Source organism: Gymnoscopelus braueri (assembly GCF_963280865.1).
Source record: "Gymnoscopelus braueri genome assembly, chromosome: 18".
NCBI lineage: Eukaryota > Metazoa > Chordata > Actinopteri > Myctophiformes > Myctophidae > Gymnoscopelus > Gymnoscopelus braueri.
Genome location: NC_137618.1, coordinates 32,661,446 through 32,689,398, shown reverse-complemented (window position 1 = coordinate 32,689,398; position 27,953 = coordinate 32,661,446). Strand labels below are relative to the sequence as shown.

Below are 27,953 nucleotides of genomic sequence, written 5' to 3'. Positions count from 1 at the left end.
TTAGATAAAATACATCCGTAGTTTATTTGTCGGTCCAACTGTACATAATGCAGTGAGAGAGGGACACGTAATGATGATTAAAGCGAAATTTATACTTTGTCATACGACCGTGTCGCTCGTACGGCAAAGTATAAATTAGGCTTAACATGGTTTACACAATGCCAGTGCTATGGCAGCACCTGGAATACACCAACCATCAGCTGGACTGGAAACGAGAGTCCTGCACAAGGAAAGCCTAATTTATGCTCCATTGCGCGATGGTGTTGCGCGCCGAGAACAGCCGAGAATAGCAGATCTACAAGCATTGTGAGCTTGCAGGTCGGTTATTCTCAGCGAGCGACACCGTCCAAGTATGAATCAAGCTTAACCTGTTGAGGCCTCAATGTGTACAGGCACTGAACAGCGCGTGTCTGATTAAAAGTGTCCGATTGGATGAAAAAGACACAAAAATGATTTTCAATTCCACAAATGTAAAAGGATGCTCTCTCAGTTCTTTGTTGGAATTATGAATTTAATTCTGTTTCATTTTTTCCTTTCCTATTTTGAGTATTTTGAAGCTATTAAATGAAAGGTGTGGGAGTGGCCAAATACAAAAGTTTAGCTCATTAGCAGAGGTTTTTGTATTTCCATGTTTATGTTGATATCATTATTAACCCATACGTTTGTGCAATATCTTTCTTTGCATAGTAAATAAAAGTTAAATGTTTTGTTGTTGACATGCACCTATCTTTTGTAGCGTATTTTTCTTGCGGATTTTTGGAACTCCCGTATAGAATTATAAGCCCACTATAGTGAATGCATGCAGCGTACCAGTAGAGCTGAACTTGATTTCTACAGCAGTAGTTCATGAGAGCACAAGGCCAAGCCAGTATAGTGGGTGTTAATGAGGACTGTTAGTGAGACCTGATTGGACAGGTGAGAGCCCGCATGGGCAGACTGTGTGCCTACAGCACAGGGAGAGGCACCACTGGATGCAGACAGAGGGGAAAGTGCTCCGTGTGCATCAACATCCATTATGTTCAGGGGATTGGTTCTTTGGCTTTTGAGTCACTATTGGAAGTACTTATGAGGACCTGGCAACATTGAAATACCTGACTTCTGTCTATGTAATAATCACTGTGCCTGGACCTCCAGAACTGACATCCTGCCCCTCAATGCAACCTCTGCTTTCTCTGTCGCTCCGAGTCGGTCCCTTGACCTCTAACCGGACAGTATTGCAACGTGTGTGACTACTTTAATGAACGCTAAACTGAATATTAGTTAGATTAATTTGTTATTTTGACTCAAATTATAATTATAACTGTTTTGTTGTGTTTTTCAGTAACATTGCCAAAAACACCCGCTATACAACATGCTAAGATAAAAGAAAAGCAATTTATGTCAGTGTAAAATTATATGTTGTAATTCGGAATCTGAATTCCCCCCCTTTTATGTACAGTTTTGCCACGCGTGTGTGTATATTCGATGTCTAGGTGGTCTGCATGGCCCGTACGGGTCCTTACATGCAGACATCCTCCTCACCTTATCATCTACAGCACCTATAAGTGAAGTAAGGAAGAGGAGCCTTTTATAGGCTTCCCCGGGGTTCGTTTTTTAAAGAGGCTATCTCCTCCGTTGGATGATTCAGTGTTTTCTGTCTTTAGCTTTTTTTTATATTTTTTAATATTTTTTTTGCTGTATATTTGTAGCTTTTCGTAGCCATGCAGAGTCCTGCAGAGAGGGCTCTTCATGCCAGGGCCGGCGAGCAGAACGCTTTGTGCGGATAGTCATGCCAGGTGTGAGAGTGGTGGTGTGGATTCCGCCTGAACGCCTGTGCACTGGCACTAAAGGATGGAAGAGGAGCTCTGTCACGCTTAGAGATCAGGGTGGGGGTACTTAGGTGGGTGAGGTGGGGGTTGAAGAGGCTGCGTTTCTATGCCACTACGATGGAATTTGTTAAAATCGTCCACTATGTCTTTTTCAAGTAAATCTAATGCCAAAGGTCAGCAGCAGATAAGTGCAGTCCAGCTGTCAAAGTAGCCAAATAAGGAAGCCATGGAGGAGTCCCTCTCTGATCGCCATCCATCCTCGGTTAGATAGCTGAGGCGTTGGGGTCGTACCGCCGCTTCTTAACATTTCTTATCAGTCGTGCAATGGGGAGAGAAGAAACAAGCGTCAGCGTCTGTAACAGTGACATCTGTAACACAATCAATGCAGGCTGGACATGCAACCACACTCATCTCTTCAGCTGGCTTTAGTCGACTTACGGATGATCAGGGAACAGAAACCCTGATGGTTCAAAGCGGTACTTGAGTCACTATGTTTGTGCTACCTGCTGATGTGCAGTAGGGTTCATCGTTATTGTGTTTAAAGGTATTAAGAAGGAAATTGTGCTTACCATCCAATTTATAAGCACTTTCCCACACCCTATAATGAAGTATATGCTGAAGACAGTGAGATGAGGAAAGACAGGTCCTTAATGGCCGGCATAGCCTAGTCTGAATATACTAGACAGTGGGCGGTGTCTGCATTCACAAAACATTTACATCCAGATATTTAGATATACAGTACTATATATATTTGACAGGTTTGTTATTCTAACTGGCTCCCAAGGCCGGGAAATATATATTTTAATTGCCTTTATACATATTTGAAACTTTTGCCTTCGCCAAAGTCCTTGAACATCACATTATTCAATCAGTCGAATTAAGTTTCTGAAACTTTGTTGGTGACAAAGCAGGACACATCCAAGATGCACAGCACTAAGTCAAGGAAATGGATGGATGTGATCTCAGTGATAACAGACCTGTAGTTACAAATTACAGTATGACTGTGTTCAATCACGCAGATGATATCTGGACTTCCAATGTTGGTGAATATAAATACCCTCACCGCCCACACGTGAACAGTCACCTACCAGCTAGTACGTGCGACATCTTATTACAAGGTGAAGTGTAGTGGACACTTTTCATCACCATTTTTGATGGGAAAGACATTAGCTCCATTCAAAACATAACCATCTGGGAGAAAAGAGCCAACATACAATGTATTCTATAGAGGAAGGAAAGAGGAGACAACCACATAAACAAGAACCACAGGAGCAGCAGCAGCAACAACTAGTACTACTACTACTACAACAACGGTTACGAGACAATAACACGAACGGTACAACAACAGGAGCGATGCATAACCTCCCCGTACTGTGGCTTGTTGTGGGGCTTCTACAGTATCAGTCTGTCATGCACCTGTTTCAATAGTAGGCCAGGTGAAGGTGGCACTATTGTTGTGCGTGGTTCATGCAGTGCAATGCGCCGTGTCTGTACCAGGTCTGTGAAGCAGGCAGCAATGGCAGCTGGTGTAGGCGGGTCCGAGAGTCCTGCTCTGCTCTATGGGCGGAGCCTGGCCATCCAGGTGGGTGTGGCCAGCCATGGCACAAAGGCTGCGGCCAACAAAATGGTCCTGGCTTCTCTCTCCCTCTCTCACCACTCCACTTAACTCACCCTCGAACAGTACCGGATTGAGAAAAGAATGATGGTAGTGATGAGAGCATGGTAACCCAGGACCAAAATCATCCTGGGTTGGGCTCAGCCTTTGTGCAATGAACTGACCTCCTCCAAGTCAACCAAGTAAACATGCAGAATTTTCTTTTTCTTTGGTGACAATCATGATGCTTTGCTAAGTGGCATGCTTTGGTGGCTGCAGTATTGTACTTCTTAGTTCCTCCTTAGGCCTATTTAGATAATAGCTGTGTTAACACCCCTGTTGCTCAAGACAGCAGGCTAATCAGTGGTTGATTGGAACTTATTCATTAATTCAGTTTTAATTTAGTGTTTCACACTGTGCAATTCCTTCCTGAGTTAATTGAAGAGACAAAGGGTCTACCTACAACATCACATTTGAATAAAAAAATGAAAATCTACCTGTATATACACAATAGCTCATAATCTTTCTTTCTCCTCTGTTGTAGAAAGACCTCTGTTGTGGTCCTGTCCTGAGCATGCATGTCAAGCTATGAGCTTCACCCGTCCAATCAGTTTGAGATTCTGCTACAGATTCAAAGACCAGCACCACCCCCCTACTCTTCCTGTCCTATGGTAAAAGACATATCAATGTATATATATAACACAAAGAAAAGGCCAGCCATAACATCATGCATGGGTCCATGGTGGATGAGTTCTTTGTATGTATAGCGTGTGACAGGCACATGCTCTCCGTATGCATTTTAAGACACAATGTGTGTAAGAAGATTGACCCATGTTATAGTACACTGGTTCTCAACGTGGGGTCCGGGGACCCCCAGTGGTCCTTGAGGGGGTTTCCGGGGGGTACCCAGCTAAATTATCGACAGTTAGGAACCAATGGACCAAATGTAGTACATGTTCTACTCTCTTGGAGTTAAATTAACACTGAGGATTTTTATATCGTAGATTGGGGTCCCAGAGATAAACAATCGTATCAAATGAGGGGTCCGTGCATGCATGTCAAAACTGGGGGTCCTTGTAATTGAAAAAGGTTGAGAATCACTGGTGTACAGCATGTGTGTCCATCCCAGGTCTGTATTCTGCAGCAGGAGCTCAAACCCCCAGTGTCTAGAAGCAGCAGGGATGCTAGAGTTACGGCAGGAGAGACATGCAGCGTTGTTGCTTACTTAAAGCCCCATCCAGTCCCACCCAGCACTATGGCAGCCACAAGGATGGCTCCGGCGATGGAGCCTATTATTAGATTGGTGGCACTAGGACCTGTAAAGGGTTATGGGGGGAAAAAGACATAAGTTCCTACAGTACACGTACTGTATAAGTAACATGTAACTCTAAATACATTGACGATCTCACAAAGAACAGACAACATGTCATAAGAAAGGTATTACAGTTGCGTGATTCAGTCTACAGATATATATATATATATTTTGCATGCTTTTTCAGGCCCCGAAATCTGTAAGTCTTACTACTGAGCTTCCCTTTATGGGATGACTGTCAGCTGAGGTAGTGGTTATTGATTATCAAGGACCGTGTGAGGCAGTCTGTCTCGTTAGGTTGTGCAAGAAGACTAAGAGCCCAACAGTGAGGACACTAAACCATACGGGTCGAGTTAAACAGAGATTGACAGGTGATCAATGTAGCCTGTGTGTGTGGAGAGCTGTGGAAATGGTCATGTGGGAGTCCCAGTCAGTCACCACACAGCTTGTACCACTGACTGACAAGACGGGGTCACTATCTGGACTCTTCACTGGACTGGCTTCTATCTTTACGCCCCACATGCCCCAGAAAGGAGAGGATTACAGGAGCAACCACATGACATCTAAGAGGAAGAGAAAGGAGGGGGAATAGAGGAGGTGGGGGTGGGGGGGGGGGTAAGGAGGAGGGGGTAAGGAAAGAGGCTCATAGTAATGGGGAACACCGGGTCGCGGCAGAAGAAAGGGGGGGATCCACCAATCAATCACACAACACCGAACACATCCAATCACATGACATTTATATGGGTCACCACCGAACACACGAGAAACACAAAGCCACCGGGACGCACACGCGGGCTCAGGCCGGCTCACGAGACCGCCCGCACACTGAGGCACCACTATGAGAGGAAGAGCCGTGAAAGGGTTAAGGAATGCTTACTCTATTCCCCACCCTGTGCCTCCAAAAATCACCCCCAGGGCCAGAATGGTCCCTGCTACTGCCCCTATCAGCCTGTTAGTGGCCACGCTCACTGCACAGAGGAAGAAGGAGCATTATTACCACCCAGTCAAAAAACAAACTGCAGGCTTCTGCATCATGGATGTAAAGTGACGCTGTTTCCCTTGGTGGGGTGACAAACCCCCACCCTCCCCTAACTGTATGGTCAACCGACCCCGTACTGCCCTATGAGAAATCTAATGATGTGTAGGTTAAGCTGCTCATTACATGAATATATGAAGCATGTAATAGACACAGCATTAACGTATACAGCATACTATATCTGTGTTTGTGTTAATAAAATATGAGATGCCTGAAGGTCTATTGACCGAAACGTTGCCTAAGTAAAGTTGTCCTTATTGTGCACGTGTAGACGGTGTGTTGGTTATTTTATTTATTTCTTCATAAAATATAAAAGCGTTGCAGAATGTGAGATTGCTTATATAACAGTCAGACATATAATCTATCTATTAATCTCAGACAAAAGAGAGTGTGAAGGAGACATTGCCATATTGCAGTATAATATTAAAAATAATTTTCATGTGAATCTTGACTGCTCTACTAAAGACTGCATTTAAAGCAGTGCGCTATTCAGGCTTTCATGATAAGCTGAGAGGCCTGATGTTTAGATTGGTGAAAACCGACCCTTGGGTCCTTCGTCCTCGGGTTCCTCAGGCTCCTTGGGTGGGTCAGGCATGCTACAGTCTGTCCCCGCCCACGTGGTGTCACAGGTACATGTAGCTTCATTATTGCACACCTGCATACATCAGAGAGCAACAGACCAAATGATGGAGGGAATGCACAGTGAAATCCTTAATTTAATTTGGCAATTGCAGCTAAATCTGAAAGAATGCGATAACTAATAAATAAATCAACAATCTGAGATGAGATTTTGCTGCACAGAAGTCTCAAAGTGTACTCAGAAAGACGTACCAGAGTGATGAAAACAATCATGTTTATCAGCTCCGGTAACAACTTTGCACGGCAGAATTGGGCCCCCAAAAATTGCATTGGTACTAAGCGATAATTAATAATAATAGGTAATAGGTAATAAGACATATTTACAACCCCCTGTGGTAAAACTATTGCGCATCAGGACTCACCCCATGGGTAGAGCACACTTGTCCATTGGGCCCACTGGGGCAAGTGCTCATGTTGAGAGACTGGATGGGCAGACACTTGCGGTCAAGGCACATCATAGACGGCCCACAGGGAGTGCCATCCTCCATGTAGCCTAAATCAGTCTCATCATCCAAAAGAACATGGCCACCGCTGTGTTGGGAGGGGAAAATAGGACGTTATTAAGAAATAAAGACAGGCCAGACAGTCAGAAAGACAGGCCAAAATAGGTGAGGAAAGAGTATATATATCAGATAATAGCTGTATTCTTTCTGGAATATTCCTGTACATGGAGATGGAATATGCCAAAATGGTGTTTACCTGCAGTCTACCAGCCTGCCTTGGTGGTTGAATGAGGTGGGTGTGACTTCTCCCTTCAACTGCCCGATGCGTGGGATGGAGCGTCCAATGTTGGAACACAGTAGGTACCCACAAAACACATCACTGCAAAAGCATGCAGAGACAATTTTGCACAGATGCCACAGTAACACGCTTTATCGTTTCCATTGCTATAACAGTACACAAACAAATCCCCTAAAAACTATTTTATAATGGCCTGTTCATCCAAATAATATCTTTTATTTTATTTTTTATATACTGTGCATATATATATATGTGTGTGTGTGTGTGTGTGTGTGTGTGTGTGTGTGTGTGTGTGTGTGTGTGTGTGTGTGTGTGTGTGTGTGTGTGTGTGTGTGTGTGTGTGTGTGTGTGTGTGTGTGTGTGTGTGTGTGTGTGGGGTGTGTGTGTGTGTGTGTGTGTGTGTGTGTGTGTGTGTGTGTGTGTGTGTGTGTGTGTGTGTGTGTGTGTGTGTGTGTGTGTGTGTGTGTGTAGGCTATATATGTATATAGTATGTATGGATGATAACTACAAAACAGATAAGACCAGTCGTAGAGGAAAAAGCTGCTGAAGCATGTTTCTTAAAGGAAATCGGCTATAATGTTTAGCTCACTGTTTGCTACACTGAATCCACTTCTCTCCATCCTTTCCACAGTTACCCTTCTCTGTACCCTCCGTATTGAGCTTCTCATAGCAGAACTTCTCTGAGCCTCCTGCCTCTGCAAATAGAAGACAATAGAAGATGAAGGAGGGGGGTTTACAGAACACATGTCTAAAACTGGCTGTATATATACTGTAGTATTTTACTGACTTCACATGTCTCGTTTCTCTCTCTGGCAGTGTGATGATGCTGTGTCTTTCTATTATAACCACTTAAACCCCAGTGCCCCTATTCTGGGGTGAACATTCGGCGAAAATAGCTGATGTACAAGCGCACAACGCAACGCAGTGCAACGTGTTGTGAGCTTTTTTCGAAGAAAGAGATTTAGTGTAGAGGGAAATACTAGCGGACCCAGTACAGAGCCTTGGGGGACCCTGGTTAGCTAAGTACATAGGGTTTAAGAGGATGATTACAGTGGTACCTGAACATGTGGCATTTTAAACTTACTTGGCCCCCAAATATATTTGCACTGATTCTCTCTGGTCTTGCACTCTCCACTATAGCAGCGTCCCTGCAGAGAAAGAGAGACATTAAAAATCATTCTTCCTACACTGTTCCCAACAACACAAAGATGCAATGAACATATGCTATGGAACAGCTGTGCCGGAGTAATAAATCTCTATACCTGGTTTAGATGGCAGAAGTAGCCATCTTGTTTATGGAGATTCGGTGGGCACTGTAAATGATGAAACATTTCTTAGTAATAACGAGGCACAGTGTATTAAATATGCAATTACTGTATATTGGTGAATAGTGTAAACCAACAACTTGAAATCCAAACCAAAACACCTGTCCAGAGTCCCCAGTGCAAGTCTCCGAGATGTCACAGTCATTCACAGCGTAGCGGCAACTGTAACCTCGCCGGTAAAACTGACAAGAGAAGACGAGAAGAAAACGGTTACATTATAATGAGGTATTATTTTGAGATTGTTGTTGTTTTTTTGTACAGAAATAATTAATTATTCCTACCAGACAGGTGTTATTGCAGCAGGGGCCATCGCTGCAATGGGCACCATTGGCTAGGGAACACTTCTTACAGCATTCCTTGTAGCACTCCTGAAAATAAACAAGCAAGGGGCATAATCCATCAGACTAACCCCGATGAATCTATTTCTTTTCCCCGGAATAACAGAAACAATCTCTTGATGAGAAACTCACTGCTCTTGCTCCGCAGTCACACTCTTCTCCTACTTCTACGAATCCATTCCCACATTCCGTTTGCTCAAACAGCTGCCAAAAGAAGCAACGAGAGTGAGTGGGATTGACATGGCCTGTCAATTATGTGTTCTAATGTGTATTGTTCAATGTATTCAGGCTCTAACCTTGGTTGGCCTATTAAACAGACAGGACCCTCCGCCTTTCAAGAGGAACTCCTTGTAGTCTGAGATGCTGCACTTGGAGAACTTCCGAGGATGCTGGACCCTGGGGAAGCAGTGAACACCTATTGATCATTAGGCTTCAGTATTCTAGTGAGAATGACAATTAGAGCCCGCCCGAGGCAGATTTTTGGGTCTGATGGCAATCCTGATTTTTGTAGAGTCCTAGACCAGATATTGCACTGTTTTGACCGATATAAAAAGTGCAAAATCTTTCATTTAATTTGATTGAGGTTTCTATTTGAGAATATCTAAAGACCAGCTGAAATGAAAAAAATATATATATATATTTATATTACAGTATATCTGTGGTCATAATGGAGGCATAGTTAACAATAGATACCAAAACAATTAAACAAATTAAAACTTTGTGTCAAAAAAATCCAATCTTAATGACTTATTATGAAACAATAACGTAATGTGTGATTACATGAGCAGACTAATAGTTAATAGTGTTATTATGCCACGTGGGGCAAGGTTATTTGACATTTGCCAAACAAATCTTGGGCTGTTATTATCTGCAATCTACACATGTCCTTCAGTTTGCAGGAGAGCAACAAGAAATGAATAATATTGAGGAGGAGGAGGCAAATTAATCATTTGGCCCATACATACATACTTATATCATGATATTGTATGAAAACGGGAACATTAAGAGAACATTCTTCAGCTAAGCTTGTTGCATTACAATGTTGCATTAAGATTGCATCTTAATGAAGAGATTATCTTAAGTTAATATATTAATTACATTGTATGTAAATGTAGTCTGTGACCATGCTATTAAGGCATCAGCTCAGTGTCATTCTAATAGCATCCTTCTCTAATCTTTTGTACAATATGTGAGTGTGTGGGGGCAATGGAGAGGGGATGATGGGAATTTACCCAGTATCCTCCATTATGCAGCCCACCCAGGAGTCTGCACAACCACATTCTTCTGCAAGTGAAGAACAGAGAGAGGCAGGGAGAGACAGAGAGAAAGAGGGAGAGCGATAAGAGGAGAGAAGGAAATGAAGCAGTGCTTGAAGGCATACGTTTGGTTATATTGTATGAAAGCCACAAAAAGCCAAGTGGTTATGTGTCGTAAGTTCCAGTACATCAATCATCCCTCCTAAACAACACATGCAGAATAGTAAAATCTTCTGTGTTGAATGTGCTCTCCCTACTCTGCTACTGAGAAATGTAGACCCTGGTGTCGGGGAGGACACCTACTGGCCGACAACTGGTACTTCTTGAACATATCACCATCGTGCCTGATCAAGCGGGGGGATTCCTTATCGGAAGAGCGGTTGAAATTTGGTCTCTCGTGCGGCAGACTCACTCTCACAGGCAGAACATGAAATTCATGCATTGCAGCTTTAAATTAACACTCAGGATTTTACAGTGTAGCCAGGAAGTAAAGGCAACAAATGTGCGCCAAGGTGTGTATACTTCTCTTCGACGCTGGATCCCACTGGATGCCGAGGTTCTGCGCCAGGCTCTGGGAGAGAGACGATGCCATGGACCAGGTGCTGCCGTACTGTTGGCACAGCAGAGATCAGACATCACACACCTGCAGGGTAGGCTACACACTGTGATAATGACAAACAGCATGATACCGGGACATGAGGCACACCATCTGACCTCATTGACCCCTACTCCGCGGCTCTCAGAACACATGCCTCCAAAGTAGGCGATACTGCTCTTGCGGTAGTGGAAGGTCACATTGCTGCAAAAAAAAGAAATTAGTAACAATAATAAATTAGTGATAACCTCAAAATGTACACGATAACATCGGTCCAAATTCTGGCCAGAGCTAATGCACAGTGGAAATGTAAATTAGGTCAGCTGTGAAGGCCTACTAACTTATTTAATGAATATAAATATTACATGAATGCAGCGTGAATGTAATGAGCTTGAAAGCCAGGCACTGTGTCCGATCGGAAGTCCTGTCTATTGCACTTATGTATGGCCGCTGCCAAGTCGTTGCCCCAAGGGACCCCCGTGCACTTACGAGAAGAGGTGCACGGTGTCTGCGTGGTGCTTGATGCTCTGCTGCCGGTACTTGGAGAAATCGCGAAGCATTTCCAGTGGCTTCACACTGATGGGGATGTGATCCTTGTCCGTCCAGATCTCCACGGCAACAAGCACCACACGTGTATGCAGATGCTCTTTGAAGATCTGTCATTGAAGCATGTAATGAATGGGGGGGAACAAAAAAAGACACACAGAGAGCGAGAGAGACGTACACGGAGAGCAAAACAACAGTCGGAGAGTAACACTGGGTGTGAATTAAAATCTGAACTGTCTCATTAGGAAGACAAAGGAGGGGATATAGCACACTAGGAGCAGAGAGAAACAAGGGAACTGTTATCAACACCAGCACAGTAATGACTCTCAGACAGACCCAGAACAGCATGGACACAAGCATGGTTCCAGTTTGGGGCAATGTACTGCAATGGGTCACATTAGGAGGTGTTACATTATGCTTCATTCATATATAGTGAGTATAACAAACATTATCCCATATACAGCAAAAGATGATATTTTGTATTTCATTAGAGAGAGGGAGAGAGAGAGAGAGAGAGAGAGAGAGAGAGAGAGAGAGAGAGAGAGAGAGAGAGAGAGTGTGTGTGTGTGTGTGTGTGAACAACACTAATCATGTAAATTGATAAAAAATTGTAAATTGTGGAAGGGGTTCGAATGACATCTCTGAAAAGTTAACTGAATCCTATACTCACAGCATCCACGAGGTTAACCACCGACTTTGCATAATTCTTCGTGTGCAGCTTGCTCTTGTATCTTTTATGCTGCAGAAAGAAAAGAAAATGTGTTATTTTGATGGTGCATAGTGCATACACTTTACAGCCTATACACAACAGTCTATGATGTTGCTCCCTCTTGTGGGCAAAAGTGACAAAAAAAAAGGAATACAGTGCTCTGATTGTGAAATGTTATTTAAACTGCCAGGATGGCACATCATACACAGCATGAGATGATTCATATTTAAAGGAACGGCCTCAGATATTTCCTGTTGTTGCTGCTCTTGGCCAGGAAACATACCATACTGTGGTCACTGACTATCATGAGCTCCAGATACTTCATTTCCTCAAAGACGTTCCGAGGCATCTGGAAAACAAAGGAGAAAGATTCAACAATGAGATGGGCTTTCTTTTAGAGGTTTCCCTTCTCTGTTGTGGAGAGCGGGCGAGTGTTGCACAGCAGTAGCTTCTTAAGTTGTTTTCATTCTTTTGTGACAGGGGTATATTTTGTCGCCCTGACTTAGATGACCACAATAGATTACTCTCTAGGCCAGAATTGTGCAATTCACTTACTTCGAGGCACAAAGTAACATGTGAGGGTAGAATGAACTTTACCTTGTTTAAAAACGGTGATTAGGTCATAGACTTACAGCTCGCTTTTTCCTGCGTCTGAGCCAAGACAAGTCATCCAGCTCCGACACCAGCTCCTCCTCTGCTGTAGACAGGCAAAGAGGAAAACACTTCAACAGAAATATTTACCATAGCCCTATCATGACTTGTGTGTGTGAGTTGTATCTGACATCGTGTGAGTGTTTTCATTTTGTTTCGTGTGTGATATTTGGGTCACTGTTTAGTTCTCTTTTTTGTGAATTATCTTTGATGTTTGCAGTGGCAAGTCTACTCTCTATTAGTAGGGGGAAGATTTGATGTGGTCCTTTGGTTTGTCTTATTTTTCAAGACTGATCTATCTTTTTTTAATACTATGCACCTGTGTGTAAAATAAAACTTAAATAAAATATAAGCAACAAAAAAACATAAAATTACTTGCCTGTCTGGTGACACTAAGACATAACTATTATCACTATACCAGATGGATGTCTCTATCACTTTGACACTTTGTCATCAATTGTCATCAAACCTGTGGTTTTAATAGTACTGTATGATTGTTTAATTTTGAAAGCTTTAGCTGTGGGGTCCATGAATCCCCAAGTTAACCTTCATAATAGGTATTTTCGCGCATAGCCCTAAGGGCGCAGTCACACCGAACTTTAATTCTGCCTATGAGGGTGGATTCTGCCAATGCTTTTCAATGGGAACGGAGCGTTTTTTGGCAACAAACCGCTTCAGGAACCGAGTCAGGAAACAACAGCTGGGACATGTCAGTCCCTGGGTGTGGTGATGATGACCAGAGTCTTCTTTATAGACGGAAAGACGGAAAGATAAGGTCATATGGTACTCTCATTCTCTCTTACCCTGTTCCTCTAAATCATTGTCCCACTGAAGGGTGGGCGTCCGGCGGAGCGTGTGAGGCCTTGCAGCGATATCCTGTATGGGGCGAGACCACCATGTGTCAAAATGAGAATGGGTTTGGAAGACGACTCATGCTATAGGGAAAAGTGTGTTCTAATGGGGCAGGGACTGAATGCTGCGGAACACTGTAAAATGCTTACTGTGAGTGTGAATGTTGCTTTAAAAGTATAGAAAAGGCTACTTAATTTTGATACATTGATTTCTTTCCAGATACTAATAAGGGCCCAAAACAACACATAATGTAGCTTAATGAACCGAGGAACAATTCAAACCTAGCTCTATAGTGCACATTTGATGAAGCAGAAAACAAATAGTAAATCCCTGTAAAAGTGTTCCCGCTGTTGTGTCTGGAATCTAATATATGTACCCCTGCTGATCTAGGATTGAAACCCGCTAGACTGTGCCTAAACCGTCTCCCTGTCAGAATTCTAACTCTGTATATCAAACAGGACAAAACATATTCAAAAGGCAGTGGAGTGTCTACTCTCAATTAGCAGTGGACATATTACTTCAACATTGAGTAAAACTAATTGCCTAATGTGATTTAAAAGATCAATAATTGAGTTTAAAGACAGATTGCTGACTAATCATTATTTTAATGTATACAAAATGTCATACCCTTGCTAATGTTCTTTTACTGGCAGTGCTCACTGAGCCCTATACTCAGCATCAAGCAGTTTTGTTTTTCCTTGTAAAACTGCAACAAAACCTTTAAAAATAACAAAAAAAGCAGATCTACACGCTCACAATGCATCCGGATGTGACATATTGTGAGTGTGTAGATCTGCCATTTTCATTGTGCAACACTGTCATACGGAGCCTAAATTAGGCATTACTCAGGCAACACATTCTTCAAATGTGAATTATGGGATATCTTTAAAAACAGGAATGACCTTGAACTCTACAGGACATCATCCATCATTCTAGTAACAGTGGTGGGCAAATAACAATACTGTAAATCTACACTGAAATTGTCATAAGTGTGTGTGGCAGCAGGAGTAGTGGAGTGGAAATTTTGTGCAACACACATTTTAGTGGTCGTTGAAAGAAATAACTTACAATTGAGTGAGTCTGTTTTAGGGGCTCAATTACATACACATAGGCTCCATCATCAAACATTCCGCTGTCAGGCAGAGAGAGAGAGGGAGAGAGAAGAAGAGGGAGAGAGACCAGTCAATAGTGAGTCAATAAGAACTGAGGAGAGATGATTGTACCCACAGATATTCTGAGCACGGCGAGGATTATGCAGAGCTCCAGAATTCACTTACTGCAGCCCGTTGCAGGTAGACATGGCTACGCGGGACATGTCGTTCCCCCTCACCTGGCCATGATAGTAACAATGTTCTCCACCCTGATGGGAAGACAGGCACAAAGCTCACATCATCATCACAGCAAACCATTTTTACCCTCTCATAGATAAATGAACACTGAGTATTTTACTGTGTACTGTGAATACCGTATACCGTATTCAGTTTGTGAAAATACAGCAATAAATGATAGTTAAGTGTTTTGCTCCACATATTTAATAGTTATTAGTTCAGAGCAACTGAATCTGTTCTTATATTGCAATAGTTTTCTGTGGATTGCTGTTTTGCACAGATGAGGCGAGCAAGGTATTTCTCTTTTCCTGCAGGGAATGATGATCTAGGCTTAGAAAGAGTTAACGCATCACACAGCTGATCCTGGCTCCATCTGTGACTCAGCTGTCAGACCCTGGGTGAGCAGAGGACATTCTCTCCCTCTCTCTCTCCCTCTCTCTTTCTTTCACTCCAGCCATCCCACGCTGCATTGCTACTGCAGAGTGCTATCTCTCCCCTGTCACGTGACCTGGGTTCCAGCAGGAGGCTGCAGGAGAGCGAAACCCTGCTGACTCAGCTCCAGTATGCCCAGCCCAGCCCTCTGTCTGAATCAGCAGCAACAGCAGGCACAGCAGCAGGAGCCAGCATTGACTCCCAACCTCTTTTCTGCCATCTCTAGCATCTCTCTCCCCTTTTCTCTCAGTCCTTTAATTGTGTTTATCTCTCTCCCCTTTTCTCTCAGTCCTTTAATTGTGTTTCTGTATTTCCCCCTTTTTGCTTTTTAAATATACTTATTAAATTATTGAGCAGAGATTACAAAATAATATACATTTAAATACAATATAGATTTAAATACAAAGCCACCTACCTGTACCTACCTACCTACCTACCTACTTACTTACCTCCTCCTACTACCCTACCACCCTACCACCCTACCTACCTACCTACCTACCTACCTACCTACCTACCTACCTACCTACCTACCTACCTACCCACCTGCCTACACCTACCCACCCATCCATCCAGCCATCTATCAATCTCTTTCTTTCTTATGGTCTTCTTCATTTTGTCCTGTCTACAAAAAAGTATTTTAATGTAACCGATTATCCTGATTGATATTTTGCCAAAATGGTATTACAATGAAAAACACAATGTGCAATACCAAAATCAACATTCACACATGACTCATGTCCTCAATGTGTGTATTCCCATTGGTCCAAACTGTTGGTCTAGGTGAACAAACACGACATCCTCTGTACTGACTGGAAGCTACAGAGCTTCCATGGGGAACCAATTAGAGCTAACCAAAAACAAAAAGAGAGGTACAAGATTTATACTTCTTCGTATGACCGTGCCTCTTGCCGAAAACAACAGATTTTCAACGAAGAAATGCAACGCATTTAGTGTAAAAAATAAGTTGCATGACCAAGGAAAAATCAAGCTTTTGACAAAATTAAGCAACATGTTACCTTTGTTTGAACAGGTTTACCCTCTTCATAGTGGATCTCAACATAATCTGAGGACAGCAGTTCACTGGAATAGAAAGAGATTCAAGGTGGTTAGTTGGTAGTTTTTGCGGCATCATGGTGGTCTATCCATTATGACCTGTCTGGTCTTTTCTCTGGTGGAGTGAGTCAGGCGTCCTGTCACAGTGTACATTGTGGCTTCGCGTGGTGCTGAGTAGTGCTTGGTTAACATTTAATTAAAAACATCCTTCCTCATGGTTGCTGGTTAAGCCTTCCCAGAAACCACGCACATAAATTAAACTCCCAACCCAAGATCTCACATTTTCAAGGGAGATATGGAATGGTGCCTGGGGCCGCTGAACATTGTATTAACTAGAAAGGAGCACATTATCTTCACCAGGCTGGGCTGTGTGAGTTGTGGGTTGCAGCCATCAGGACCCAAGGGAGTGCTTTTGGAGGTGTGCTCTATATAATAAAGAGGCCCCTCAACATGTGATTCTAATTTGAGGTTTATTGGATGTTGTATTCATGATATATTACCTTTTTTGAAAGAAATACTGTAGGCCCTTACCATAAAATTTGTAACAAACAAAATAGTGACATTTGTAGCGTTTTGTACCCCTATGTTCTAAAGGTGCATTCAGACTGGAGGCAAAAATATTTTGGTGCAGCGGGTGGCACGAATGAGGTGAATGGGGCGAGGCAGGCCAGGCGCCAGGATGAAATGACTGAGGGGGCAGTTGAAAATTGTGGGGGGAAAAAAAATTATAAAATAATTATTATTATTTTTATTTTTTTTCCAAAATAAACTGAGGGGGCACAATTTGAAACTGGGTCAGGCCCCCCCGTGGCGCCGGGCCTGGGGCAAGGTGAATGAATGAATGTTTGCCTCTTCCTCCTATTCACTCAAGTTGAAACATCGCAACTTGAGCAACACACACACACACACACACACACACACACACACACACACACACACACACACACACACACACACACACACACACACACACACACACACACACACACACACACACACACACACACACACACAAACACACACAAACACACACAAACACGATCAATATATTTTAGTCATGAAATAGAACAATCTTTCTTATTTTCACACCTAACTGCTAAATTAAAACGTAACTTTGTTATTAGAATTCTGTATATCACTGTACATACTATAGTATGTGTACACTGATTTACAGCATGCGCCATTTTCCAAAAAGGAAAATAGGTGAAAACACAAATTTTGTCCCAGCAACCAAAGGCCTACTATAAATGCACAAAATCTCTGTCCGTGTGTGCGTCTGTAGTCGTCGTGCACAGTGTGGAGATGGTTGGATTGGTGGTTGAGGTGGAGAAGGAAATTCTTAAATTTAGTCTGAAGTGTCTGATAATCCCATGTGGGATGGGTCAACCAATTATCCTGAAACAAAAATAAAACATTCATTCATTCTTTCATTCAACATGTGCAAATGGAAGTCATGACACAAAGAAATGAGCCAACAACATTTAAATTGATAAATGATTACTTTCTCCTGATTGGCTGAAATTAGCGACCCACCTGAAAATGTGTTTTATGTTTATTAAAAGAGCTGGAGAGACGGGGATACCCCTGTTACTGAACAAAAGCTCTATAGCAATAATTACTATCAGAATATAGAGCTTTATACTTTTGTTTTATACAAAAATATTTTGGTTTTAACCCAAAAATATCACTTATCCTGTCTTTTATACATACAATGGCAAAATAAATAATAATAATTAGCCAATGTGCTCCTCTGAGGCCAGTCTCCGAGGAGCACTCTGCCAGGCCAGGTAGTAGAAGTCAATCTTAGCCAATCGGGATGAAATATGAATCGGACAGTTCCGTCTTGATGACATGACTATAGAGATAATGTGTACCGATTTGCGTGATGTTTGGAGTAATAGCAAAAAATGTGTTTTGCAAAAATCGTCTTCCTGTTGGCGCTATAACAGGCCAATCAGGATGGAATATGAAAAATCGGACAGATAAAATCTGTAGGAGTAATATATTTTTAAAACGTTTAGCAAAAATCAACCCGCTGGTGGCGCTATAATAGGCCAATGTGAAAAGGGTGGCATTTCTTCCTCAGCCTAGCGGGAAAGTTTCACGGCAATCAGACACTGCATTCATGATTTGTTTTGTTCAAAACGAGCCAATCCTGCAAACTTTAGATGCCAATCTTAGCCAATCAGGATAGCTCCGTCTTGATCACATGACTATAGAGATAATATCCAAGTAATATCCAAAAAGGTGTTTTGCAAAAATTGGCCTCCTGGTGGCGCTATAAAAGACAGATCTGAAAAATTGCAGGGTAGAGGTTTTGGCCTCTAAGGAGTGTGCGTGCAAAGTTTCACTCCGATCGATCCAGTTATAGGTAAAAACGTGAATCAGCCTTTTATAGTGCCACGATGAGGCCGATTTGAAAAATGTAGGGTGGCATTTCATCCTTGGCTTAGTGGGAATGTTCGCACACGGCAAGTTTCACAGCAATCAAACGCTGTGTTCATGATTTGAGGCATTTTGTTCAAAACGGGCCCCTCCTGCAAACTTTGAAAAACAATCTTAGCCAATCAGGGTGGAATATGAAAAATCAGACAGATCTGTCTTGATCACATGACTATAGAGATAATGTATACCGATTTGCGGACAAAATCTGTAGGAGTACCGTAATAGCCAAAAAAATGTTTTGCAAAAATCTGCCTTGTGGTGGCGCTATATCAGGTCGATGTGAAAAATGTGGGCAACTGGCTGTGGCCTCCAGGGAGTGTGCGTGCACAGTTTCATGCCGATCGGTCCAACGGTGCCGGAGATTAGCTAGCCACAGACGGACGGAAGGATGGACGACCACGCACACAAGCACGCACGGACGGACAGGGGAGAATACATAGTCTCGGCCACACCTTCGGCCTGGCGGAGACAATAACCATAAATTCACAAAAAGCATGTTTCTGAATGATGCCACAGAGCTTGTCAATCAATACAATCAAATCAAATTAAATCTCAAATCGAATCCATGCAAACACATTTTGGAAAATACTTTTCAGAGTAGTATCAATTTTAGAAGAGGTGTATCTAAAATGATTTACTTTTTTGCAGGACCTCCACAAATAGTTCCTACATTCCCCTAAGTGAGATCATTGACCGAACAAAGAAGGAGCACACATAACAGGCATTGACAAAAGCAACCCCGTCAACCCAGTTGTCAATGAAACCTAATGTGATAAATGATTGTGAGGCCGCGGCTTCACCTTGAACACAGCTGTCCTCCAGGCAGTCCCCACCATCTGAGTCAGCAGGCCTCACCATTACGCCATACACACATGCACGCGTGCACGCACACACACACACACACACACACACTCAATCTGTTAGCTGACGACTGACTTCAAGAGACCGCAAATTTTGCTACAAAGGCGCTTTTCCGAGTAACCTTGTAATTCAAAAACATCCACCTGCCCATGGACATGGAGCAGCCCCTCTGCAGCAGAAACCGTGTATAAAAAAGAAAGAAAAAAAGACAGTATCTGTCTTGTGATAAACAGCAATGTGTGACATTTTTGAGTGATACTCAGCAAGTGAGCAGGAAGTGCTGTGCACGGAGTCAAAGCACGCTCTAGCAGAGTGTCTATGAGAGATTCCTAAGTGAGGAGCTATTTTTAGCCTGAGAGATGAAGCAGGGAGAGGAGAGTGGTCCACAGGCCTGAGAGTTTATGGATGTTCTTATGTGAGTGTGTGTGTGTGTGTGTGTGTGTGTGTGTGTGTGTGTGTGTGTGCGTGCATGCGTGCGTGCGTGCGTGCGTGCGTGCGTGCGTGCGTGCGTGCGTGCGTGCGTGCGTGCGTGCGTGCGTGCGTGCGTGCGTGCGTGCGTGCGTGCGTGCGTGGAATGGCATTGCAGCATGAGGAGGGCTAAAGCGGTGGAACGTGAGACAGTGTATGTACAGTAAGTGTGTGTCTTTAATGGGAGGCGTGTGTGTGTGTGTCTGTGTGTGTGTGTGTGTGGATGTGGTTGTGTGCTGTGGAGGCAAAGAGAAGGGAGTCTGACACTGAGGTCTGTGAGTCCAAATGAGACAGTGAGAGTTACAATGCAGTGCTGATGGAGAGGAATCGGAGAAAGAAAGTCATCTGGCGCCAGATCAAATGCAGCTGCAAATCCCCCACTGACAAGGAACGCTGCCATTACCCTCCATAATTCTTCACACATGGAAGTGATTACCTCTGACCTTTTCTTCATTCGAGCATGCAGTCCCTCTGACCCTATGTACAGGGATGCTCTACACACATGACAACAACATAAGAGATAGCCAAGTGATGCAATAAGCCTGGGTATGGCTGGGCAATTAACCTAAAATCTATCAAATCTGACATTTAGAACAAATAACCGACTTAATCTTGTTTAAGATTAAGATTAGGTTAAAGGTAGGGTAAGTGATTTTCTTTGGTTAAAGTCTTAAATAGCTCTATATTCTGATAGTACTCATTGCTAGAGTGTTTGTTGTAGGAGTCTCCATCTCTCTCCAGCTCTTTATTAAACAGAAAATGCACTTTCAGGTCGGGATACCAATTTTACCCAATCAGGATAGAGAATTCAGCCAGGATACAGATTAAACAAGTGGAATTGGAAGTGATGACACAAAGAAATGAGCAGACAAAATTGGAACTGGAACACTATAAAAATGATGCTGATAAATGGGTACTCTCTCCTGAAATGTTGTCACCTCCCTGAAAATGTATTTTCTGTTTATTAAAGAGCTGGAGAGACAGGAAGATCCCTGTGACTCTATAGCAATGATAATTATCAGAATATAGTGCTTTAACCTTCTGACAAAAACCTTTTTGTTGCAACCAAAAAATATCACTTACCCTACCTTTAATCGAACTATTGAGAAGCAATTTTATTGTATTTTCTATTTTTTATATATCAATAAATCAACACGGAAAACTTCTAATCGATTTGTTATCATCGGCTAAATCAATTAGTCTCACTAACCCTGTATTATACCTCCTTGTACAACAGTGGCGTGCAAACATGGCTAAAATAGCCAATCTACAAGCTCACAATCGCATTGTGATGCGTTGTGAGCTTGTAAATCTACCATTTTCACTTTATTTTATGATCGCTCATTAATCGTAATCGAGAAAAAAAAATGTGATACTGATATGAAGTAATTATGGCCCAGCCCTACCTGTGATGGCCTAAACCAAGAGAACTGTATCAAACGGGATCGTCTCAAAACATGTATCGTGTATGTTTTGTCAGAGATGCGAGTAGCAAATTAACCCTGGCAATAGAAATACCTAAGTCCACTTGATTTAAGCTTGTCATCCCAGGTAAAGCAAGGAAAGGGAAAAATGAATAGCAAAAATAGTGCCCATTGGCAGGTTGCAGACCTATCTATATTTAGATCAGCACTGTCGCAGCTGCAACACCGAGGAGAATTCAAACCTATACACTCGAACGAAAATAAGCGTGCACCGGAGTGTTCCCACTGATGTAACTCAGTGAGGTAACAGAACACACAAACAGCATGAAATCAGGGTCACAGCTTAGAACTTCTCCACACTTCTTATGCTGGTTATGAGATGGCTTCTGTGCAGAAGCAGCAGTGTACATTCATCAGTCATTCATGTTTATAAAAAATGGTCTGTTCTTCTACTTAATGTTGTATTTGTATGAACTGTACAATATGTATGTACTACTGTATGTTAGAGAAGTGAGGGGTGGGTGAGAGAGAGAACGCAAGAAAGAAAGAGAGTAGATTGATAAAGAGAGAAAAGCAAGATGGAGAGAGTAGCCACTTATGCTAAGGTAGCATACAAATACACAACACACATTCTCTCTCTCATTCCATGTACACGTGCACACACACGCGCGCGCGCGCACAAACGTGATCGACACAGATACAATGATCCTGATTATTTAAAGTATAAATTCAAATCAATATTAAAAAGGTAGAGCAGACTGTTGTTTGTGTGATGACATAAAAAGATTGGAGACCAGTGTGTGTGTGCGCGTGTGCGTCTGCATGTGCGTGCGTGCGTGCGTGTGTTAGTTTGTGCGTCTGTGTGTGTGTGCATGTGTGTTGCTCTGCTCTCACCAAAGGCAAAGCACTAATAACTTGCCATTTAATAGATACCAAAATATGCCCCCTCCAAATCATGAATTAACCATGACACACCATCAATCATGGTAAAGGATAATGCAATTTTTCCACTAGTCTTTCGTAGTATATCACCATCAGCCATTTCCTACCAAAAGCATTGGTCTCTCAGCTGTGATAAGTCATTTTCCAGTCTCAAGCGTTTTCCAAGACATACAGAGGAAAGTAAAGTAACTGCCACAGGGTATGTGAGGCCTTTCCCACACGTGGTGACGCTCTACAGAACATGACAAAGCATTTACTGTGTATAGGTAATTCTCTGAAAGGCACATCACGTCATCATGACCTTTGACGCAATCAGCATTTTGAAGGCTTCATGCATACATTTTGCTGTCCTTTAACATGCACAAGTCCTCACACATGTAGGATGGAGACTGTGTGGCCAGAAAATCTAAATATTGATTTGCAGAGGGTTACATACTGTACATATCTCTGTATGGGATACAACAATCACAGAGACAGTTTGTCTGCCTACTCCTGATAATATATGGGCCAGGTTTGTCCAATGGCTTTAAATGGAACTTATCTCAAGTAAGATTCTAACCTTGGACCTCCTCTGTCACCATGTTATTGACTATATTATCTTATAGTGGCGCCACAATATTCACATTCAATACATATACAATAGATATAATTTCCAGTCAACAACGTAATCTATTCTAAAACACACTGGAGGACTACAAGTAGTGCCACTTTTGACTCAAAGATGGCATAGTTACTGCTTGCTGGGAATGGGATGGGTCTGTAGCTGCTGACATGACCTTGACAACTGTTACGGTTGTGGGAGGTAAACATCTCACTACAAGTGATTTGAAAGTAAGCCACACATTAGAATATTGCACCTCAAACTGTTTCCGAAGGCACCAGTACACTGCAATCATATGAAGGCACCATCAGAATTGCTATTAGCTAATGCTGTGGCTGGCATTTGAAAGATCATAAAATCAATCTGACTGACAAAAACGAATCATTTAGATGAGTTGAGGAACACTTACTTGTTTAACGTGAGGTCCAGGACAAATCTGGAACCAAAGGCCTCTAATTGAAAACTGGCTTGGGCAAGGTGGACTGCCTGCGGGAAAGACAAAATGAAGTTGCTCTTTAAATGACTGTTTTAGCTTCAACTCGATATAATTCTAGGTAATGTGGAGGCCATAAACTTGTTGATTTATAGAAAAAGAACAACGGTTTTCACACTAATCAGCTGCTAAGATAAGACCCTAATTTCATCACACAGAACATCAACAGTGTAGTACAATTGAGAACAACATCCAAAAGTGATAAAGCGGCGTTGACGTGTGGCATAGGCCTTGAGCCAGGTCCAAACGTATGACGCCTCGAATACACAGCATGCACTTTATCCTACAAAGCCAATGGGCACACAACTTCCCCTGCTGTTGATAAGGACCACATTTCCAACAAATACATTTCTTATCAAAGCTCCAGTGGCCGTTCTATCCACTGTTCAGCATTGTTCAGCTGCCGCATCCATCACACATTTCTGATGCCTTACCTCGCCCTGTGTGGCTTGGTTCTTAGCCCGCGTGTCTAAGTCATGGAAGGTGCTCTCCGAATCTTCGTTAAGGTAGTAAATGAGTCGAGAGGGGTAGGTGATCACATGCTCTACTGCATGGTGTGTTGTGTTGTCAGTGGCAGGTGCTGCAGTTGCCTGTTGCTCCGACAGTGCTGGCACTGCGTCCCTCTCAACCTTGTTCTCTACTTCTGGAGATACTGCAAGAGAACCACCACCACCACATAAAACGGACATTGTGCCAAGTATACATATATACCGTACTATGCACATCCTACAAAATCCTAAAATCTTAAGTGTTCATTTATCTCTGAAAGTGTACAAATGAACCTAAATGGACCTGTAAGGGTAAGGATGAGTAAGGGTACAGCACATCTTTACTCCGTTAAATGAACACTGACGATTATGTGTATAGGAAGTATATAGTACGGTATGTACACTTGGCAGAATGTCAGTTTTGCAATGACGAGAATGAATTGGTGGGTTATATGGCTTCCTTCCAATTCATGAGGATGCATTTCAGTATGGTTCAGTTGTTGGTAACATGTTGTACTCTGTCATATTGATCATAATAGGGTATTGCACTGCTAAGCTTTGTTAAATGCTAGATCTAGAAACAGATCTATTACCTGCCATGTGTGAAGCATAGAAAATGTAATGTTACATAAACAGCCCCATCAACACAGGTTTCCCAATCTATGTATCACTAACAAGCAAAATCAGATAGGTGATGTCAGTATCAAAGATACATTGTTATCAAATGTGTATTGACAAAGAGTAACCCTGCACTATGCAGTAATACATAGCATGATCATTAGGTCATTTCTGTATAACAACCCAAATAACCTTAAGGCAATAACAGCATATTAATATAATGCCCATCACTAAGGAACATCCCATTGACTCAAGGTTCATCTTTAAGTAGTCATGTAATTAGAACTATTGCAAATGCAAATAATTTCGTATAAGCTGCAGGAAAGATGCTGAGGTACTGTAGTCTGCCCCCATGCACCATTACTTTAAGGACTCAGCATATTAAATACTGTATCCTCTACAGAAACCGTTCCCCTGCAGAAAATAATGCGACGCTATCCTCGCATGTCCCCCGATCGTCATCTCATCTGTCATACGTGGGTGAAACAAATAAAGTTTAAACAAGGCAGTCATCAAATTCAAATTAAATTGCATGGCTATAAGGACAAGCCATGTCATACATACCAGATGACGCTATCGATGGATGAAGAAGCCAAGGCGAAAGGATGCTCACGAGCAAATTTGCCAGAAATATCAAATGCATGATTCATATTTGATATCTAAAATATTGTTTTTATATCAACACATCAACGCAGTGAATCGCTCTCCGCCCATTATTATTGCGGGGGAGGTGCCGTGGTGCACGGGGAGATCTTCATGGATGGATCCAGGCACCCAGGATTCTGCAGCAGCGGGTGGGGGACGAATAGAAGGCGGTGGCCAGTTACCACCAGTGTGTTGCCAGATCTAGTGAGAGAAAAAAGCAACCCGGTCTATGAAGACAAGCCCAAAAGAAGCGACCGTGGGGTCACAATCACATGACAGAGCACATGACATGACTCTTTAACCCTATATTATACATCGGCGTTATAATAGCCGATCTACAAGCTCACAGCGCGTTGCACCGCGATTCTGCTATTTTCAAAATAATCTTGGGGAAAATGTGGAACATTTTGGAATATTTTAACAACACAAATCTGGTGTGGATCCCTGGCACAAAATACATATTAATTTGGGGAGGTCCTTGACATGAAAATGATTGAGAACCACTGGTTTAAACAACATTAGGGAACAAGCCCAAATAAGCAACAACACTTTAGAAACAAGCCCAAAAAACGCAATTCCAATATTTACAAGCAACTTTACAGAAAAAGAAGCCCACCAACGTAGCTTATAATAAGCCGACATGGCAACTCTGCCAGTTACTGGAAACGAGCAGACTCCTCCTTGACGCGCACAAAGATGTCCTCCTCCCTCCCAGCGATGCGCTCAGCAGAGGCGCGTGCACAGGAAGTACATGATGCAGGTGACACCATATATCTATCTATGGGTGGAGGATGACACTAGCTTTTGGCAACGAGAAAATATTTTAACACAAACATAATTTAATATTAACACAATCTATTCTTATAATGGAGGGAAAAAAAGTATCTTTAGTTATTATTATTATCCATCCATCCATTCATCCATCTTCAACCGCTTATCCAGGTCGTGGGGGGAACAGCTCCAGCAGAGAGCTCCAGCCTTCCCTCTCCTGAGCAACATTAGCCACTTCCTCCTGGGGATCCAGAGGCGTTCCCATGCAGGCCAGAGTGGAGATCCCCCCATCTGGTCCTTGGTCTGCCCCGGGGTCTCTTCCCAGTGGGACATGCAGCGAGAACCTCCCTAGGGAGACACTTGGGAGGTATCCATACTAGATGCCCGAACCACCTAAGCTGGCTCTTTTCCAAGCGAAGGAGTAGCGGCTCTACTCCAAGTCTCTCTTGGGTGACTGAACTTCTCACCCTATCTCTAAGGGAGATGCCAGCCACCCGTCTGAGAATCATTTTGGCCGCTTGTATCCGCGACCTTAATCATGGTCATGACCCACACTTCATGACCATAGGTGAGAGTACTAGGAACAAAGATTGCTCGGTAGACCGAGAGCTTTCCCTTCTGGCTCACCTCTCTTTTCGTCAGAACAGTGTGGTACAGCGACTACCGCTCTTGCTACTCCGATTCTCCAGCTGATCTCCTGCTCCGTCCTCCCCTCACTCGTGAACAAGTTCCCGAGATACTCCTTCACCTGGGGCAAAGTCTCAGTCCCTACTTGGACTGCACAATCATATCGGTTTCCTTCTGAGAACCATGGCCTCAGATTTGGAGATGCTGATCCTCATCCCAGCTTCCGCACACTCGACTGCGAACCGATCCAGTGAGAGCTACAGGTCTCGGACCGATGGTGCCATCAGGACCACATCATCTGAAAAAAGCAGTGTAGCAACCCTTAGCTCACCGAACCGTATACCCTCTCCACCACGACTTCGCCTCGAGATCCTGTCCATGAATATCACAAACAGGATAGGTGACACGGTACCGCCTTGGCGGAGGCCAACCCTCACCGGAAAAGAATCCGACTTACTACCGAGCACACCAACACAGCTCTCGATTTGGTCGTACAGAGATTGGATGGACCTTTAGAAGGTCCACCTCACCCCACAAGCTTGTAAATAACTGTTCTAACTTCCAATTCTGTATTTGAACTTGAATTCTTGTTAGAATGGACATTAGACAGCATTCTCTACAGCTCCTGTAGTACTCCTATTTAGCTTTTGATTAGATCAACGTTGCTGCAGCAGTTCCTCTGATCATTTTCTTTCAAAATAACTGCCTCCCTGACCACAATGTTTAATAATATTAGGCTCAATGCACAGCAGCCATATTCTCACTTCCTTTTCTCACTTCCACTTCCCTATTCTCACAGGTGTTACCAATGATATTAATGAAGGCTCTGTTCCATTTAGTGTAGCACAGTGCTTCTCAGACTTTTTATTTATTTCAAGGACCCCCATAACTCTGAGTGTACAAATGGAACCAAATGCATTCGGTTCCATTTGTACACTCTCAGAGTTACACACCCATAAGGGTCCATCTGGAATCCCCTCCAGGAACCATGAGGGTCCCTGGACAAGATTTTAAAACACGTATCGTATATTATGGACCCTAAATTGCATATATTAATCTAAACCAGATGGAACTGTGAAATGTAACCTTGCTAAAGTCAGAAGAATAATGTGTTGTTGACTCAGACCCAGCCTGACGTCTGCTACTCAGGGACTGTGCTAGGTGTGAAGTGTGGTTTACATCTCCATTGATAATCTGAGAGACAACAGGCCTGGCCTTTGTCCTGTCTTCCTGGACATACCTCGACGGCAGGATGACACTGATCAAAGCCTAGGACTTCAGAGCTTGATCTTCTCGGTGGGGGGGATCTCTGACCCCCACCCCTAATGTGAGCGACAATGTATAAGAGTGACTGT

General features: G+C 42.9%; 1 protein-coding gene across 2 annotated transcripts; it reads right to left on the bottom strand.

Moving 5' to 3' along the window:
* Positions 1–22: 22 nt before the first annotated feature.
* On the bottom strand, positions 23–26,808 carry adam23b (ADAM metallopeptidase domain 23b). Of its 2 annotated transcripts, XM_080457113.1 has the most exons (27): positions 26,599–26,808; positions 25,120–25,401; positions 23,884–24,101; positions 23,366–23,442; positions 16,179–16,242; positions 14,680–14,762; positions 14,471–14,534; positions 13,354–13,426; positions 12,532–12,596; positions 12,183–12,248; positions 11,861–11,929; positions 11,134–11,300; positions 10,764–10,848; positions 10,572–10,659; positions 10,026–10,077; positions 9,090–9,189; positions 8,926–8,997; positions 8,737–8,823; positions 8,557–8,637; positions 8,393–8,443; positions 8,215–8,278; positions 7,720–7,825; positions 7,089–7,211; positions 6,752–6,920; positions 6,294–6,405; positions 4,628–4,718; positions 23–2,117 (listed from the first exon to the last, which is right to left on the bottom strand). In XM_080457113.1, exons 2-27 carry the CDS (start codon positions 25,196–25,198, stop codon positions 2,072–2,074), a joined length of 2,352 nt encoding a protein of 783 aa, XP_080313239.1. In that variant the 5' UTR covers positions 25,199–25,401; positions 26,599–26,808; the 3' UTR covers positions 23–2,071. The 2 variants fall into 2 exon arrangements, with proteins under 2 accessions (XP_080313239.1, XP_080313240.1); XM_080457114.1 differs by lacking the exon at positions 4,628–4,718.
* Positions 26,809–27,953: the final 1,145 nt, after the last annotated feature.